The sequence below is a fragment of the Lolium rigidum genome, chromosome 7 (assembly GCF_022539505.1).
Source record: "Lolium rigidum isolate FL_2022 chromosome 7, APGP_CSIRO_Lrig_0.1, whole genome shotgun sequence".
Classification (NCBI taxonomy): Eukaryota; Viridiplantae; Streptophyta; class Magnoliopsida; order Poales; family Poaceae; genus Lolium; species Lolium rigidum.
Genome location: NC_061514.1, coordinates 127,437,778 through 127,456,932, shown reverse-complemented (window position 1 = coordinate 127,456,932; position 19,155 = coordinate 127,437,778). Strand labels below are relative to the sequence as shown.

At 45.9% G+C, this 19,155-nt stretch overlaps 1 protein-coding gene across 1 annotated transcript; it reads left to right on the top strand.

Annotated features, from left to right (window-relative positions):
* The first annotated feature begins 2,061 nt into the window (after window positions 1–2,061).
* Window positions 2,062–3,369, top strand: LOC124672280 (putative F-box protein At2g33200). The gene has a single exon (XM_047208537.1). The coding sequence runs from the start codon at window positions 2,155–2,157 to the stop codon at window positions 3,367–3,369; it is 1,215 nt and encodes a 404-aa protein (XP_047064493.1). The 5' UTR covers window positions 2,062–2,154.
* The last annotated feature ends 15,786 nt before the right edge of the window (window positions 3,370–19,155 follow it).

The window sequence follows — 19,155 nt, the reverse complement described above, 5'->3', positions numbered from 1 at the left end:
TAATAAGTCGACTTATTACAACAATGTTTTCTGCAAATTACAATAATAGAGCAAATAGAACATGAATAAGTGTTCGAAGCAAATGGAACATTGGCCACGTCCACGACCAAGCAAATGAATGAACTAGGTAGATCATTGGCCACGACCAAGCAGCTGCCAGTGGTGCTCGACCAGATCATCGCGGAGCTGGTTATGAGTGGTGGCATTTTCAATATCCCGATGTGCTTGGAGGAAATCTTGAAGGCGATCGGGGTTCCCCTCCGCTCGAACTCGGGTACCAACATTGTCATAAAAACATGGCAAGTTTAACCCCCTCTCATCCTCGAGTATCATGTTGTGTAGAATGACACAACACTTCATGATGTTCATAAGGGTTTTCTTGTCCCAAAAACGAGCTGGACCCTGAACAATGGCAAATCTTGCTTGCAAAACTCCGAAAGCTCTCTCAATATCTTGTGCCTCTTGTGCCTTTGTGAAATGAGCATCTTTCTTTGATAAGGGTTTTCCTTTCTTCTCTTTAATGGACTTCACAAGAGTTGCCCACTCAGGATAAATGCCATCGGTGAGATAGTATCCCATTGTGTACTCATTGTCCATGACTTTGCAATTGCAAGTTTGAGCATCACCTAAAGCTAGTCTTGCAAATAAAGGAGACCTTTGAAGTACATTGATGTCATTGAGTGTTCCCGGCAACCCAAAAAATGCATGCCAAATCGATAGGTCCTCGGATGCCACGGCCTCAAGCACAATGGTAGCATCACGGTTTTTACCGCAATACATTCCATGCCATGCCTTTGGGAAATTTTTCCATGTCCAATGCATGCAATCTAGACTACCATGCATGCCCGGCCATCCCGTTTTTTCATTCATCTCCATCAATCTCTTTGTGTCATCCTCGTTCGGAGCTCGAAGATACCAATTACCATACAAACGGATGATCATCTTGGCAAACTTATGCACAGACTCCGTGGTTGTATCTTGGTCAATGCGAAGATACTCGTCCGTATAGTCCGTGGGTATGCCATAGGCGATCACCCGCATTGCCGCTGATATCTTCTGAAATGCACTAAATCCCATGGTGCCGGCTGCGTTTGTACGCCGCTTGAAATAGTTTGAGTTGGCCTCGCAATATTTCACTATTTTCACAAACAAGTCGCGGCGCATTCGGTACCTTCTACGGAAGATGCGGGGTGCATATGTTGGTACCTCTGCAAAATAGTCTTGCATGAGTTGGTTGTGCCGAGAGCGCGGTTCCTAGGGATGCAAATGCGACCCATCTTCGACCCCTGCCTCCGATCAAGCAGCATCGAGCGGTCTTGAATCTCCTTCACGGCGACGAGAGCAACCGTCATATCGATGTCATCGTCTTCGAGCAGCTCTTCGATGTCCGAATCATCCGACGATGACCAATCGGTACTGTCGGACATCGAATTTTCCATGTTCTCATCCATCTAAAATACCAAGACACATACATTTAATCTAAATGAACCAAAAAACGAAAACACACAACAAATTGATGAAGCTTTACCATTGGAGGCCGGGGCGGAGGTGGACGCGTCGGGGTCGGGGCGGGAGAGGCGGACCAGAGGAGGAGGCGGCGGGGCGACCAGAGGCGGAGGCGGACGCGTCGCGGGCGGGGTCGGAGGCGGCACGGCCGAATCGGGGCGGAGGGCGAGGCAGCGGGGCTGACGGCGAGTCGGGGTGGCGGGGCGAGCTCGGAGGACGGCGAATCGGGGCAGCAGCGGCGGCCTGGGTCGAGCAGAGGAGCGTGGGAGGAGGAGGCACGGGTGAAATTTCAGGGAAGAACGCGCGCGTTGATCCAAATGAAGGCACCTTCAGTTTTAGCTCTGGACCTGCACTTGTCCAGATCGAATGGGGATTTGAGGGTTTAGCATTTAATTTTTTCTAAGGGTTTAAGGGTGTGAGGGTTCTGTTTCGCGCTTTCGTTTTGGCCTTAACCCTAAAAAAAACAGTTATTTTGAAGGTTTAGAGACACTACAGACATGTTCTAATCCAACTGGAAGCGAGAAACCCACTCCTACTCCTACTCCAACAGGGAAGCACCGGCCACCGGCGGCGATGTGCTCCCCTGCATCGCCGCCATATATAACTTAGACTTTTACTTGATCCCGTGTCTCACCAGATCCGTGTCCAATGGAGGAATCGACGGCAGCCGGCCCCGACTGGTCCAAGCTGCCATCCGACATCCTCACCACTGTCCTCGGCAGGCTGGAGTTCCCGGACCTGTTCAGCGCCGCCGATGTATGTGTTTCCTGGCGCTCCATCTCTCGCGCCCTCCGCCACCTTGGGATCTACAGCCGCCCCCAAACCCCGTGCCTATTCCACACCACCGCCGCCGGCGGCACCCGCGCCGCCGAGCTCCTCAGCCTCGCCGACAAGAAGGCCTACAGGGCGCGCCTCCCGGACCCTCCCATCGGGGAGCGCAACATCGTCGGCTCCTCGCACGGGTGGCTCGTCACCGCCGACGCCCGCTCCGATCTCCACCTCCTCAACCCGGCCACGGGCGAGCAGGTCGCGCTCCCCTCTGTCGGCACCATCGAGAAGGTAAGCCCTGTCTTCGACCCCGCCGGCAACCTCCAAAGGTACGATCTTTCTTTCTACGACGAGGACCCGCTGCCCTACGCGGTGGACGAGCTCCGGGGAGTCCTATATCTCAAGGCAGTACTGTCCTGCGATCCTTCCATGGGGGACTGCACGGTCGTGGTGATTCACAATCCCTATAGGGATATCTCCTTTGCGAGAATCGGCGATGAGAAATGGCACTGGGTCCCTTCCTTGCCCCGTGAACCACCCGAGTACTCCGATTGCATATTTGGCGACGATGGTGCGCTCTACGCGATGAATCGCCTAGGCGGGATCCATCGTTATGCCATTGAAGGCTCTTGTGCGGTGCCCGAAATGATCTTCAAAGACACCTCGCCATTCAGTGCATATAATGCTTACATAGCAAAGACATCATCTGGTGATGTGCTGCAAGTATGGAGGATAACCAAGAGCACAAGCGGTGAGCAAAAAGGGATACATACAACTCGTGTTGACATATACAAGGCTGACCTTGACAGCCAGCAGATAGTTCATGTGCCAACCTTGGGGGATGATGCATTGTTTATCGGCCACAACTGTACCTATTGCCTTTCCACAAAGGACTACCCAAGGCTGCTGCCAAACCATGTCTATTTTACCGATGACGATGAGTACTTGCTGATGGATGGACACGAGATCCGTCGGGATGTTGGAATATTTAATTTGGAGGATGAATGTTCTTATGATGTAGTATCTCCCCAACCTTGGTTGAATTGGCCTATCCCCATATGGATCATTCCAAGTTTTAATAAGATCCAGAAATAGGTATGGATTCTTTCACATAATAATTATCCATTTTAGTCAATGAAATAGTTCTGAGTATATATTTGATATATTTTGCATCATAGTATGGGATGGTGTGTTCCATTGGTGCCATTTACACAGTAGAATGAACACCTATAAATTAAGAGGCGGCAGTGGAAAAACTTGCTCCTTATCAAACTTTGCTCTATAATAACTAGCAATGTCCTTTTATCTGTTGCCACTGTTGATTTTAGAAGACCTCATTTCCGTACTTGCTAGAAAATAACCTGCCTACCCACCTTCAAACTCATATGTCCTAGAAAGGAAATTGGCTTTGGAACTTGCTGTTCTAAAATACAGGCAAAGCATTTCCTGTCTTCTCAAAGTCTATGAAACACAAGTTTTTTTTTAAAAGAAATGAAGTTTATGAAACACTAACAAACACAATGTTCCTAAATTATTATGACCTCCGTTCCAAAATATAAGATGTTGTGGCACTCTATTTTAGCCTACCAAAACGCCTTATAACTTGGAACAGAGGAGATACTGTACGGTTCCATCTAATACAAGACAGCACACAGTTGGCTGTTGTGTTTCAGAAAAAAAGATGTAGCACTGTGAGGTCTTCTGGTCTATATGTCTTTTTACCTTTTCACATTATGTATTTATGTGTAGCTTTTTTCATGCTTGACAAGATGATGATTTTTTATATTACTAACCAGTGAATTTAACTAACAGGTTTCCAGTATAACTGGGAAGCAACTGCTTTTGCTTGTCAACTTCAGAACTATTCTGACGCTCCTGCTATGTGAATGCCGAGCTTGGTCCGAGAAGAAGACATAGCGGACAACTTGTATGCATGATAAACCTGAGGAATTATTGTACCACTTAGCTGGCAGTTGTTGCTTGAATAATAGGTGTGGGAGAGATTGGTTTGGTGCCGCAGAAAGAAAAGACACTGTTTTCGATCCATTGTAGCTGTGATTGTGAATGATATATGGCATAATGATAATTCATATGAGTGGCAGAGTATGCCCAGTATAAATAACATTCAGAAATGCCCAGTATAAAGAACATTCAAGCTTCAATAAGTTTCGGATGGCGTTCCTCTTAGTTAAAGTGATAAAATATACTCCATGGAAGAGTTTGCTGGTTATCCATTATCGAGCATTATTGAGCAGGCTGCAGAAATGTTCTCAAGCATTTATGAAAATTCAACATGGAAGAGTTTGCTGGTTATCCAATTTTGAAGGACTCTGCAAAGATTGATTGATGGAAATGTTAGTGGGAAATCCAAATAAATCGATGTTGACACATCTCCAATTAGCAAGAAATCGATGTAGAGTGGCAGGTGGCAAGAGGAATGCACCTGAAGAATGAAAGCATGGTAAACAAGAGACTGAGCTTATTCCAAAACATGGACAGTAAAAGGGAGAACCTGAAGAACGCAGAGAAAAGACAATAGAAATCAGGAGTATAAATCTTTGGAGTTCTATATGCACAGATTTCAGAATTCGGCAACTCCCATTTCTTTTAAAAAAATCGACAAATTGCCACCTTACATAAACACACATAAAAACAATCTTTCCCGCATAACATTATTATGACTTGTGAGACATGATACATGCAAAGGAACAGTAACTAGACAAGCAAATACTGCAGGAGTAAATCAGATATTGCTTAATGAAAAAACAAAGGAACTCAGGCCCATCTCCAACGGCCACCCGCATATGGACCGTGGGCGGCGGAGACGTCCGCTTCGGAGCAAACCTGACCCAAATTTGGGCCAGGTTTGCGGCAGCGCGGACACCACGCGAGGGGAGAAATGTGTCCGTCGGGCCTGTAACCCTCCACACTCTTCCACTCTCATCCATTCGCCACACCCGTGCCCTAGTTTGATCCATGGAGGCCACAACTCTCACCGGCGAGACCGTAGCCCATGGCGACGCCATGTTGGACGACGAGGCCGAGGCCGCGCCCGACGCTGCGGCTCCCTCCACCCAGGTGACAGCTCCACCGCGCGTGCGACTAGGTGAGAAAGGCCGCCGGAGTCCGCGCGTCGGCTAAGCCGAAGAAGGAGCTCATGCCGGAGGAGCAGGCCCTCGGGCCAAGGAAGAGGGCCAAGCGCCGATTCAACGTGAGGACTAAGCTGGCCGCCTCCCAACTTTCCCAAGAAAGGGCCGATGCGTTTGCGTACGTTGCCACCGTCCAGGTGCACGGAAACGCCGAGGCCCTGACGGCACAACCAATGCTTCTGGTGGGACGCTGGCCATTAGCTGTGGCTCTACCGCGTCCAAACCGTCGGCTGTAAAGGGACATGTCACCCGAGGTCGGTGAGTCGTCCCCGATCGCCCCACCCCGCCCGAGCATCGGTCTCAACGTTCTCCGCAACTTGCTCGACAAAATTGCACCGTGACCCGGTTCGCCCTTGCATCCGGTATATATGAAGCTACAATTTCGCTTGCTTTGTTTCATTCATCGATGTAGCAATCCTGATCCATCCACTAGCGTATGGTAGTCCTACCTCGATGAGGACAAGACCATGGACGCCACCATGGCCAAAATGATCAATGGAGGTGGTGGCACGGAAGGTGGCACCTAGGAGCAACATGATGCCACCCAAGGTGGCACCCAGACGCAGCATGATGCCACCCAAGGTGGCACCCATGCCCCCACTATCTCCATCGACAAGGCACCTTTGTTCGAGGAGGAGCAACCTCAAGTCACCAAAGGAGCATCCCATCAAACAAGGAACTTCACCGAGCTTGAGGATGTGTACCTTTGCGAGACATGAATGAAAGTTGGACAAGATCCAATATGTGGCGCCCAACAAAGGGGCAACACATTTTGGAGAAAGATCCACAACTACTTCCATGAGCACAAGCATTTGGGAGATCACCCATTTGTGATCGATCGGAGTGAGGCCTCGCTCACGAAAAGGTGGGCGTGGATCCAAGAGCGGACCACCAAGTTCAATGCCGCCTATGACAAGACAAAGAAGCGTAAGATGAGTGGCCTTGGCATTGCCGACTTGATGACCCAATCTTTGAGCCAATTCAAGGCGGCCAATGAGCAAAAGAACTTCAATTTTGTCCACTGTTGGACGGCCCTCAAGGATTGCCCCAAGTGGCACGACCTATATGTGTCCTATGATGCCAACGTGCCCGATATTTACTTAACGCAAAAGAAATTGTCATGTTTCAGTGTGTTAGGATATGAAAAAGCATTATGAAGCATTTAGTTGGTGTACTGTGCATGATATTGAGATGCTTTCAACAGCACTTGAAATTTATCTTATTTGACACATTTGCGTCGATACTGCCATCTGCAGCTGCTTAATTTCTCTCATATATTTTGTGACTGCTATGCGGCATTTGAAAAAGATGCGTGTCACTTTTGAGACCGGAGTTGCCTTATAATTGTGTATTCATATATGTTTGAGTAATATGGTTTTAGTACTTGGCTATGCAGTTGTTCATCCTCTGGAATTAGAGTTTTAGTACCGGTGCACCACTTTATTTCGTTCATGGTCATCTCTTCAGCGTATGGAGAACCGCAACCTATTTATGGAGCACAACATGGTTGTAGAACACAACAAGATATTTTATTATCCAACAAGATGTTTCATGTGGATTTCATGTGTCGAGCCTTTTATTTTACTATTTGCACTTTGGATGATGAGAGTTGTGTGCATCCTAGTTCTGCAAATACCGGTTATAATGATTAAACGTTTTTTAGTAATAAAATGCTCTTTATCAAAAAAGCAACACCTCTAACCACGGCTTGAAGCACTGCTGTTGACCGGTGGAAGCAATAACAACCTACTTTCATAGCACTGCCGGCCGCTCCATTAGTACACCGATAAAATGTATATTATTTACGCATTAATACTTTTATCAACATGATTAATTACATTAAAAATACATAGATTATATGAATTCCCAAAATTCAATTAGTTATGAGACTAGTGCTAAATCATGGGTTCTCCAACGCACCAGTCTAGTGTCCGGATGAAAAACACTCGGAAAAAGCTTGAAACTCGGCTCCGGTGGTGGGATTAGGCTTTTGAACTGATTCACACATATGATTTAAGTTTTTATCTGATCAGGAGGCCGCGAGTTTAAATCGTAGCTAACTAAAAAAAATTAAAGAATATCCGGGTAAACATTCATGCTGTTGAAAAGATCATGATAAACACTACAACTCAAAATCTCCATGAATGCGAAATCATAGATCGAACTGCTGAATTTGTAACTGAATAGATGATATAAATCTAATTTGTTTTGGTAAGTCGGATTATTGTGGTTGCCGGTACTATCTCTTTGAGCAAGGACAAAATACCATTGGGTTGTCGAGTAGCACCTCCAACCGGTGATGGAACACCTCGTCCATGAAGCAGGCCATGGTAATCATTATCTTTGTACTGAACTTCTACCAAGCTCAGGTTGGAGGCTGTGCTCCACTTTGGCTTGTCTTCTAACTTCTTTGGAGTTTCTAGAAACTTTTGCATGAAACAAATTTAACCATGTCAGCACCGCCAAGAAATTAAGCAATCCATTTGAAATTAAGCAAGCACTTGTAATAACTAACTAAGGCGGAACAAGACAAAAGGTACATTACACATACCACGCAATGTTGCATAGTAAGCTTCTCTATAGAAGGCGTGTTGTGCATAAAACGACACAACATCCCCATGTTGTCGCCGATCTCACAATCATCAAAGGTCATGGTTGTTAGGTTCCGGAACATTGGCAAGCCATGATTCTCCTCGTCAAGTATCGCCTGCAACATAGAACGCGGAACAAACGCAACCCTTGGCATCGTCGGATGAGACGGATGCATTGCGTAGGGATAGAGATTTGTCCAATAAAGCGGCGGGAATTCCGTGGGCAGAGGTGCAAGTGCCCCATTCTGGGCTACCATCTGCAGTGAAAATAGCAGAAAGGAGTAAATCTGGACGTCAACCATGCAACAAAGCGTAATCATCATAGGGTTAAGAGAAATTAAGAGAAAGGCACACATACTGTTTGCTGGAAGCCCGAGAGCTCCAATGTACTGACGTTGGACATGGAGTTGAGAAGCTTGCACATAGTTGTTAACAAGTAGGAGTATGTGTCTGGGCTAGCATCCCGTTCCTCCGTTTTCAGGAGACGGATTGATGCATGGACAAGAGAAGGTGCCTCAGCTACGGTGATACCACGATACCGTCCGTCCATGCGGCCACAGAGTTGAAGGCCGAGGTGTAGAGAGGCGAGGCGAGGGGCGACCACGGCAAAGGCAATGTCTAAGCCTCTGCCGACATCGGGATAAACTGCCTTATAGGAAAAGCACCTGTACCAATCGATAGTCAATTTCTTGAGACTGCTGGACTCGATCCCAGAGAGGCCGTGTATGGGGGTGTTCCTGATCTCCAAGTCTTCCAGGACAGGGAGGCGCGAACTGAGCAGCTCCTCGATATCCGCCGGGAGAATTACGCGATCAAGACGCAGCTTCGCGAGCCGGTGAGTATTGGTGGAAGCCAGAGGGGGGCATGCGTGCGTCTCACAAAAGAGACCTCCCGCGCGGTGCGTGCAGGTCGATCGATCATGCGATCCAATCCAACCTCCCGCCCCGTCCTCGACCATCCGGAATCACGATTGCGCGCGTCCAGCTGTGGAGTGGAGCGATCGATGGGTTGGCAAAATGAATCACGTTCCTTGGCCGGCCGCTTCGATCCCTCCTAAGTAGTACGTCATCACACCCGGCCAGAATTTATGGTTCCGGGAATTCATCGCGCGAATTCAAGTGCATGCTCCTTTTCTCTCTCGAATCACGATTCTGTCGATCTGCGCGTTCCTTCCGGCATTAATTCAGTCCAACCCGATGCGATGCGATGCGTTGCGCGTCTCGTCTTCAAAACGAGCTTTATTAGTCGGGAATTGTACCAGTCATCATCGCTTTATTAGTTGCCAATCAAGCCTCCTCCGTACATACAAGTTGGGAATCGATCGATTCAACCCCATACCTTTTTCACCTACTACATGCAACTATCGATCGATTTCGGTGGAGATCTGATTGATCCATCCATCGATCAGAGTTGACAAACCCACTCCTACTGTACCAGTACGTCACATCTTGGATCAGAGACGGACGCAGGCGAGCCCCCTCCAAAGCTATAAATCCATCTTCCCTCACTCTTTTTTCCTTCTTTCTTCTTTACCTGCTCCAAAGGGCAGCTCAGAGAGCCAAACCCTGCATCCAACAACATATAGTCTGTTGTCAGCACATACAAATTTCCATAGCCCGGCTACGGCACAGTACTATAACAAGTATATACAAGACAATTCAACAAAATAAATGGCAGGACACTAACAGCATCTGCAAAAATTAACGCCACGAAGCAAATAATCACTAGTGTGGAAACCAGAACATTACAGCAACATCAAAGCCCTCAAAAACTCAAGCTCGAGCCTTAGCCCGCATCAAATACATAATTAACCAGTCTCAGGTTGACACTGATCAAGTCAACTAAACAAGGCCATCAAGCTAAACACGCATATAACCCACATTAGCCATAACCAATTAAGTCATCACATCAGAAATAGGACTTGCTTGGCTTTGTTACATATACTCTAGAATATACACGGGAGCAAGGATGCTTGCGCAACTAGAAACAACTAGTACATTGATTGGTACCACAGGGCATGTACAAGAGAGGATGGAGGACCAGAAACTCACCCAAGCACATGGGAGTCCACGAAGAAGAGGGCTACCGCTGTACAGTAGTTCACTACTCCTCCTTATCCTCAGATAAGAACAAAACATAATGGTCAGCAAAGCAAAGAAAAGAAAAGAAAATCACACTCTCAAGAAAAGGGTACAGCCTACTCAAAAATTCATTCCAAGCAATTGCAATACATCAAGAATATCAACTGATTAATATATATTGACTTAATATTGCTTCTAATTAAATACATATGCATGGCAATCAAGCTAGCATTTTCAGGCTAGTCATCAAACACCAAAACGGTTTGATGGGAGCTCGCTACCCAGATCGATCCTACCAAACACCAACATTCAGATACAATAAGACCCAAATCGACGCATGCCGAACCATTCGGAAATAATGCCAACACATCACTAGCATCAGCCAAAGTAATGCCAGGAAGCAAATAATCAGTAAAATGAAAACTATAAGCATCAACAGATACAAAAATGATGCCCGGACGTGGACACCACCATAAATATTCAAATCGCATTGCATATATTGATTCCAAGCATCGCAACCAAGGACAATTCACAATAGGTGTCAAATCTCTCGGCAAAACAATCCTCAATATCATAATCGACACTCACAGCAGCAAACAAACCAATCGATGCCCCATAAGCCAAACCTACTACATACACTTACAACAGGTTCATTTGATTCAAAAATAAACTGAACTAACCTGACATAGACTCACAGCAGGTGTGCAGGGGAAGGAACATGAACTCCTTGTACCGGGACAGAGACAGCATCCACGACGAACACTAGTTGGTCCCCATCATCATGCCGCTTCTCTAGCCTGAGCCCTCAATGGTGGCACCAAATTTCAGTCAATACACAAACCAGCTCAATACGAAGAAAAGGGTATATGGTTGACCCTTAGCAGCAGCAAAAACAACAAAATAAGTAGAGTAAAAGTACTACATGCCTTCAGGTTCACTTCAGTTCGCTGTTCAAGTGTGTAGAGCTGCGCGAACTATCAGCACAAGTCGCACATGTGAAAGCAACCCATTCTTCAGTAGAATGTAAACTGGCTCTTCATATGCTTCAGATCAGAAATGGCACCTGCGGGGGCAAGAAACAAAGCTGCAGTCAACATGGCGTCAACAAGGAAATTAGAAGAATCATATAGCTCCTTCACAGGGTTTAGCAAACTTGGCAGGTGGAGACGACATGATTTTCATGTCATTTGCTGTTGTCACCAGTAAACAGAGACAAAAAAAAAAATACCACCAAGTAGTTGGAGAACAGAGAATGAAACAGATACGTTCATGAAGTGACCCATCTTCGTTTTGTTGTTGTAACATCGGTTAAAGAATCATAGTTAATGTGGCTACACCTGCTGCTTGTGGTTATACCAGTTCAGTAGCATCATGAATTACTATACTACAGAAATGAGTGGGACATTACTACAAAACAGGTGTGTTTGCTGCAAATTTTCTAAAACTGAGGTTTCATGTTACAGACTTATTGCAGGGCGCAAGCACCTGATCTTGTAGGCTCCAGGACTTGGTCGAATGAGTTCCAGCAAAGATTGACCCGGGTAAGCTGATGTACAGTAGCAACAAAACATGAGTAGCACAGGATTAATAGGAGCAAAACGTCTGCAGGATTGCATCAATATATACAGAATCTGCAGAGCAGGGGTATCTATATCTGCACTGTTTCTAGCTGACAATCCTGACATACTACCTCAAATCGAATCAGCTCATGTACTGGCTCAAGAAGCTACCTTTGGGTGCAGAATCGTTGAGCGTCGAGGTTGTTTGGGGGCGAGCAGCCCGACCTCGTGCAAAACGCGAACGCGCTGCACCCGGGCTCCGTCGCGCGCGTCGGCGCCGTGGCGTCCTGGTGGCCGGCAGACTGTCGCCGGCGTGCAGGCATCTGCACCGCACGGCCCCCACCACAAACGCGATGCGGGGAGGCGAACCCGAAGGGGCTCCGGCGCACCGTCCTACGGGTGCACGCGCGCGCCGGCGAGGAAGGCCGCGGCGGCGGGATGGTTCCCGAGCGGAGGCGCCCACTCATCGGCGAGGATGGGGCGGCGGCGTCGATCTGATGCGGGAGAACGGCGGCGGTCGAACAGAGGGCGGAGGGCACGTCCAGGTCCGGTGTAGTGCCGGCGAGGCCGAGCCGGAGCTTCGTCGCCCACGACGCGCTGCAGGAAGGTGAGCAGCCAGGGCTTGGTCGATGTACGAACGGAGGCGTGGGGAAGGAGGGTCCGGGGGCAGGGAGGAATGCAGGCAGCGGCGGAGGGGTTTGGGCGGCCGGCGACGCTGGGGAACGGTGAGGCCGTCGGCGGGATCGGGTTGGGTGGGTGGTGCGGCGCGAGAGAGTGAGCGTCTTCTTTCTTTTTTTCTGTGTTCATTTCCTTTTTCTTCTTCTTCGGGAGCTTCGCTGGCTTTCCAGCGTTAAATATCGTGACGGCCTCATCGGAGTTACCGAAAATATCACAATATTGGTCGCCTACTTCAAAATCAAAATATTTGTCTCATGTTGATGTCGTACTTTTCGTTTGCCGCTCATTTGGAGCGTCTTCAATTAAAAAGTACTGTGATGTGTGTATATTGCCTGCATCTATACACCCACGTGCCTAAGGTTCATGCATGCATCAATTTCTTTTTCTACAACAAACGACATCAAATGACATGTCACGCCACAATATTCACTAAACCTCTGCCGGGTAACTTCATCTACATACGCGTTAAAAGTCACAATCTTTTGGGCTTTCCGTCTTTGTCGTGAGCCCCCGCGCCATGCAATGTGCCAGTGTCGTGCACCTATATATTCCACATATACTTCATTCATGAGATCATCGAATAATCGAGTTTGTGTCGTGCGAGGTGAGGGAGACAAGGCGGCGGCGGTAGAGTTGACGTGCTGACGAGAGGCGGAGGGGGTCGTGCGAGAGAGGGATACGAGGGAGAGGGGGTCTCGGGAACACGAGAGGTGGGTATGGTGGTTGGGCGGACTAGGCTAGGGTGGCCGGCGACAGAGGATTTGGGGTGGGACGGCGGCGAAGGGGTTGGGCGGGCGGGAGGGCGGAGGCTCGATCTGGATATTGCTGGACGACCTAAGGGGAATAAAGCAGGCGCATGAGGGTGAAAGGGATCACATACGAGAGGGTGTTGATGTGGTACACACTAACCCGAAACGGGTCCTATTTCGGTATATGTCCTATCTCTATGTGACCCATTACACCCTTAAATCATTTTATATTTAATTCAAATAGTTATATTATATGTTTTCCCCTAAAAAAATTGCACTAACAACATAGAATAGCCACACAAAATCACATAAATGGTCTCGAACCACTTCAGCCTTAGTAAGGTATCAAACCATAACCAGAGAAATCAAATCCCAAGTTCAAAAAACCTATGTAGAGTTGACCAAGCATGTTGTCTCGAATGCAAGGAAATCGGAGCGGTCCATGCATTCAAAAAAGGGTCTAGATCTAGTGGGACCACCGCATAAATCTTGGGTCATAGTTAGGTGGGTCTAGGATAAAGGCTTATCATGTGTCGAGAAAGAAACATGGACGTGGCTTGGTGGCAAACAAATCGTGGCATTTGTGCGGTACAATAGCCTCATCGCATTGGAAGGGAGTTGTACCAAAACGTAGACAGGACAAAGACAATGCACATAGAGGCAACACCAGTGACAACAAAAAAGTGTTCTAGTTGAAGACGTTGATGGAGATGACCGCCGGTGATGGCAATGGAAAATGCAACAATGTTATTGATGACATCTATGAGCACGACAAATCGTAGATGCCTCAGTAGTATCATTCTGATTAGGGTGCGGGCTTGGAGCCTCTTCTCGCTGGCGGTGTAGGTATGGGCATGGGCCTCACCAAAGTCCGGGTCATCATGGCCATGACACCCTCAAGTGTGGGGTGTCGGCATCGAGCATTATTCTTCTTTCATTGGCTCCCGTAATGACCATGAATGTCTCACCGAGTTATCTCTTTTCTAACAATTCGATTGGTTAAATCCAACTCAAACTAATATTTAGATAATCTAAACTACATTAAATAGGCTTATTGACATTTTATTGTCGATTATTGCAATATTCAAATATAAGGGTTGCTAGTTAATTTTCCAGCAACGATAACTGCCTCACAGTTAAGAAGCTTGATACCCATATCCACGGAATCGCAAAAATAGATTTTTAAATGTTGAATTATTTTTAGTGAAGTTCAATTATCTGCTTGTGTTTTTATCCCATATTAAAGTTTTTTCTTTTTTATGTTTAATTGTCTTGCTATATGAAAAGCAAAAGCAAATGTAGATGGACTAATTGTGCACGATGCATGCACATGCATGCACGGATTCATCAATCAGCTATTAGAGTGATCAGTGGATAATGTGCATGTGCTAGCTAGATCGAGTTGTTATTTCAGTTTGTTTCGTAGCGTTGGAGCCCTACACGTCCTCCTTCGCCGACCACGGAATAGTAATTCAACTCGCAAATCCACACGATGGCGATGGTATGCCTTCGGCTTTTGGTTGAGATGGTGTTGTGTCTTTTCCCTTCCCGACAATCGTTCGTTGGCGCAGGGGAGAGGCGGTGGCGATGGCGGTGTCCGATACGTGAATTGTTGCGGCCATTTAGCTTGCTCGAGACGTATGTTACCGCAGGACGCTAACACCGTAAATTCCACTCTCCCGACCAAGATGCTCCCGTCTCAATCCGGACGAAGTACAATTTCAACATCCAGCTTTGGTTCTACGTCGATCTCTTATGGAAGCAAAGTATACTTAGAGAAATGCGGGCGCTTGCTCTCTCTGTTTAGGCAGTTGAACTATCTATGATCGGTGCATCTCACCTAGCTGGGTGGTACTAAGGAGACTCACGTAGATTGATCTAACCTACAAACTAAGTGTGTGTACAACAATTGATCAATTGATGACTAGTAAAACTCATGTATGCATCTCAACTAGTTGCCTGTACATGTCAGGTATTCATGCATCTCAAACAATCGATCGATCTCACATATGCATATGCTTCTTAAACAATTGATCGATCTCACATATGCATGCATGGGAGAGAAACCTAACACGCTTGATTGAGCATGTCAATTCTTTTTACTAGCACCTGGATTTAGCATGTCAATTAATTGGTCTCGCGTAATCCGCGCTAGATTTATTAGCACGCGGGAGTGGAACCCAACGCGCGTGATTATTGCCGGACGAAACAAATCACTGTCGATTCGTCTCCAGCCATTGAGATTATTGCCCCAGCAAAGGAAGAGTGCTGCAAGGAAACACAAAAGGCTGGAATCCAGCGCCCCCAATCCCGCACTTCCTCCGATCTTCGCTCGCGTCTAGCTCCCCCAATCCTCTCCTAGCGCTGGCGCCGCTCCCCGATTCCGGCCGTCTCCGGAGAGGCCTCCCGTAGCTGAACGCCGCCCCAACACAAGCTCCTCCTCCTCCATCGATCCAAAGGCGTGTATCCTTCGACCTCCGGTCCCACGACGAACCCTAGCCCGGACAATTGATTCTGGCTACTCAACTTCCCGATGCATCCCGTTGCCGGCAAAGATCCCAACGCCGACACGGACGCCACCTCCGCATCCCCTCCTCCAGTGGGAACGAGCATGGCCACGGCCGCGGCCGGCGGGAGGAGCGGTGCTCGTGGCGGCGCATGACTGATTGCGAGGAGGCATGGAGGACCAGCTGTTGGTCGGTGGTCGACTCACCGAGCTTCTGATGTTTCGTTCATGCGGACCTCCTGACGGTTACTTCCACGACCACCTCCCCGAGATTCTGGCAGCGGCCACGTACCCAACCTCCTGCCGCCGGCCACCTCCCCAACAGGTTACCGCTAGGTGAGCTACGTCCCACCTCCTGGATCTATTTTCTTTCTAAAGATCGCTTCTTTTTTCGTGTTGGGTAGATTGAGCATGCAAATATGCAGTAGACAGAAATATCTTCCAGTAAATAAAAACGTGGTGTGTGCTAATCTCATATAGTACAAGCCGCCATCAAGCTTACAGTATGGTGTGGCATGGAGACGTGCATTCAATCGTCAATGTCCTTTGTCAAAAACGTGACCGTGTGCTAATAGCCCATGCATGCCGATCGATCACCAAAAATACAATACCACACTCTATCTCTAACGAAGTATTTATCTATGCATACATGCGGCTTGCAGCATATGCACACCGCACACTATGTACATCACTGCCACCATATACATATACTCCCTCCGATTCATATTACTTGACTCTAATATGGATGTATCTAGAACTAAAATGTGTCTAGATCCATTCATATTAGAGTCAATTAACATGAATCGGAGGAAGTACAAATAAACTAATCTGAATTAAAGCTGTGAAGTGATTTTTTTTCAAAGACGATACAAAACAGAGGGAGTCAAGAGTAGTAGCTTGAGCATGGTCAGGAATCGGAGAGGTGCTTGAAAGGAAGGACGGCCCTCTCGTGTATGCCGCTGTAAATGCTAAGATGGTCTACTTAAATTAATACGAGATGTAGCACTCATTGCATATGGAAGCTCCCAGGTTGTAGGAATCTAGCTGGTCCGGTCCGTGTGCATCCATAATCTTGTACTATGTCTGAAACGATAGACGGTGTTTGGTATCAGGATGAAGCAGAGAGTGGTCATAGTCGAAGGTGTGAGACGAGAGGATTTAATGGCTATTAGAATTCTTAGTTACATGGTAAGATATAAACAATGCCCAAGTAACAATGCATGTTCCACGTTATAAACAATGCCAGTTTATGGTGTTTGGAAGCATGGTGTGTGTGTGTGTGAATTGTGATATTATTGATGCTTCAATCTTATTTTCCTGGGGTATTAGGTTGTTTTGTACTGTATATGTGCCCTGTGAACCGTTACAACTCCTTAAGTGAACACCATTATCTTTTCCTTGGTTATTGGTCACCTTAAATGTGAATTCTTATTTGCATGGTAAGATATAGATTTGTGTGTATTAATTTTCTTTTATTTGGCTGAAGATATATTGCTTTGTCTCAAGGACAAGTACGTGGTGGCCTTAATGCACGTTTTAAAATCAAATCATCTTCAGTTACATGTGGTGGTATTTCTTGATTCATCTTCTCTACGGGTTTTTTCTCGCATACTTGGTTTGTACCGGATTTATCAACTATTTTTCTTATTATGCCATGTTGTTTAATGAATGGGCTTTAAATATGTATTAGAGCTTGTCACAATTCATTTCTATGCTTTCGTAAATATTAGTTGTTGATTATACTTCCTTGTGGTTGTGGTTCATATAGATAAAGAACTATATAGTTGATTCACTTAATCTCTAGCTTGCTAGGGAGAAAAAGAAAGAATATTGCTTATTTATGCTTGAGCAGGTTTATGATGTCAAACAACCGTTAGTGGGACCTCTAGTTTATGCGTTACAAGGTAACTATTATTTTGTCATTTGTGCTTTACAAAATTGCTAATCTTAACGCAACTGATGTCAAATACTGTTATTAATGCTGTTATCACTACATGTGAGTAAAACTGGTTAATAACTACTGTTTCCTAAAGCCACTTATTGATGAGATCTACAATTATGGAAGTCATACTATTATTATGTAACTGTTTGTGTGAACTAGACTTCTGTTGTTATTGGAAATCATAGCTCCTTGTTCTAACTATAATATTGGTATTGATATTACATTGGCATTCCTTTGCTGGTTGGGAGGATAGGCTTGTTGATTCCTCTGACATTTCTGCCACGGGTGAGCATGCGCATTTGTTTTTGCTGTCCTGGGGTTTGCATGGTTTGAGGGTGGGTGCTCGCTTGCAGCTTTGGTTACGTGTTTATATTGTTTTTGGGTATTGGTTCACGCGTGCCTGGTCTTGTTGTTTGAGTTTGTTGCGCTTTCTTCTTATGTACTCCCTCCAGTCTCTTTTCATTTAGTACAAAGTTGTACTAAATTTGAGTCAATTAAAAGAGACCGGAGGGAGTAACTAATTATGTTAGAAATAGTAGCTATGTTTCTAATTTATAAAGTAACACGAAATAACACTATATTTATTTGCTTCTAATGTAAGTACTTTTGTGACAATGCGGTACTTTTTGGACTTGTTGGCTCATGTTACAACCGATCAGGAGGTTGTACCACTGATGAATCTAGTTGATTTTCTCCTAATTCAGTTTTTTATTATCTTCAATGCTTTTCGAAAGTGTGTCGGAGCATGTTCATTTGTGTATTGAGATCTCTTGTTTCATTGGTGGTTTTGTCGGTGGGCATGCGCGTGCTACTCTAAATTCTAGATTTATTGGTAGTCACCATATTTTTGTGTGTGCATGTGACTTTGTTTACTTATTCTTGCATGATTGCAAAGTTCCGAAGAATCTTGTTTGAGTTGTAACAGCGCAACTATAATTAACTGGATTCTTCATACTAGCAGAGCACAACACAGCAATCACATTTGGTCATTAATCACTAAATATTCAGTGTGCTATCTTATTTAGAATTTGATTGTGGCACTACTTGCTGTAATTTTTTTTCTTTGTTTCACTTGCTTTCTCTACATCTGGTTTATTCATGGTTGCCTCATTGAGCTCTCTGTGTAATACACATGTTCTTTAATCTTAAGAATGTTTGCACTATGGACATTGCTTTCAAGATCTCTTAGAGCCATCTCCCAAGAGTTTATTGTTGGATATAATGCCTTCTATGCGTGCAATGCCCATGTTTATACATTATGTGTTATACCTAATGGTGTTTATACTGTTAGAGCTCAATACAGAGGAACCAAACAAAAGATTCATGCATACATAAAATTATTTGTCTTTTGTGGACTTTGAAGAGAATCATAATTGTGTTAGAAATTGTATAAGAATTTGTCTCCAAGGTGGTGAAATCAGAAGCTATCATTCTCTTTCTTGGCTCCATTAATTATTTGCACTCACTTATTTAGATTTGTACACAAAGAGGTTTCATGGTGTTAAAATGGACGGATGTTTTGTTCTGTTTTGAGTTTGCAAGCACCACACCCAATCAACTATATTTTAGAACTAACCGGTGCTTCTCCTTGCAGATCCAATTCAGTACGCATGTGGTGGAATGCTG

Coding starts and splice junctions, on each gene's coding strand:
- LOC124672280 (XM_047208537.1), top strand. CDS start 2,155: ATGGAGGAATCGACGGCAGCCGGCCCCGACTGGTCCAAGCTGCCATCC.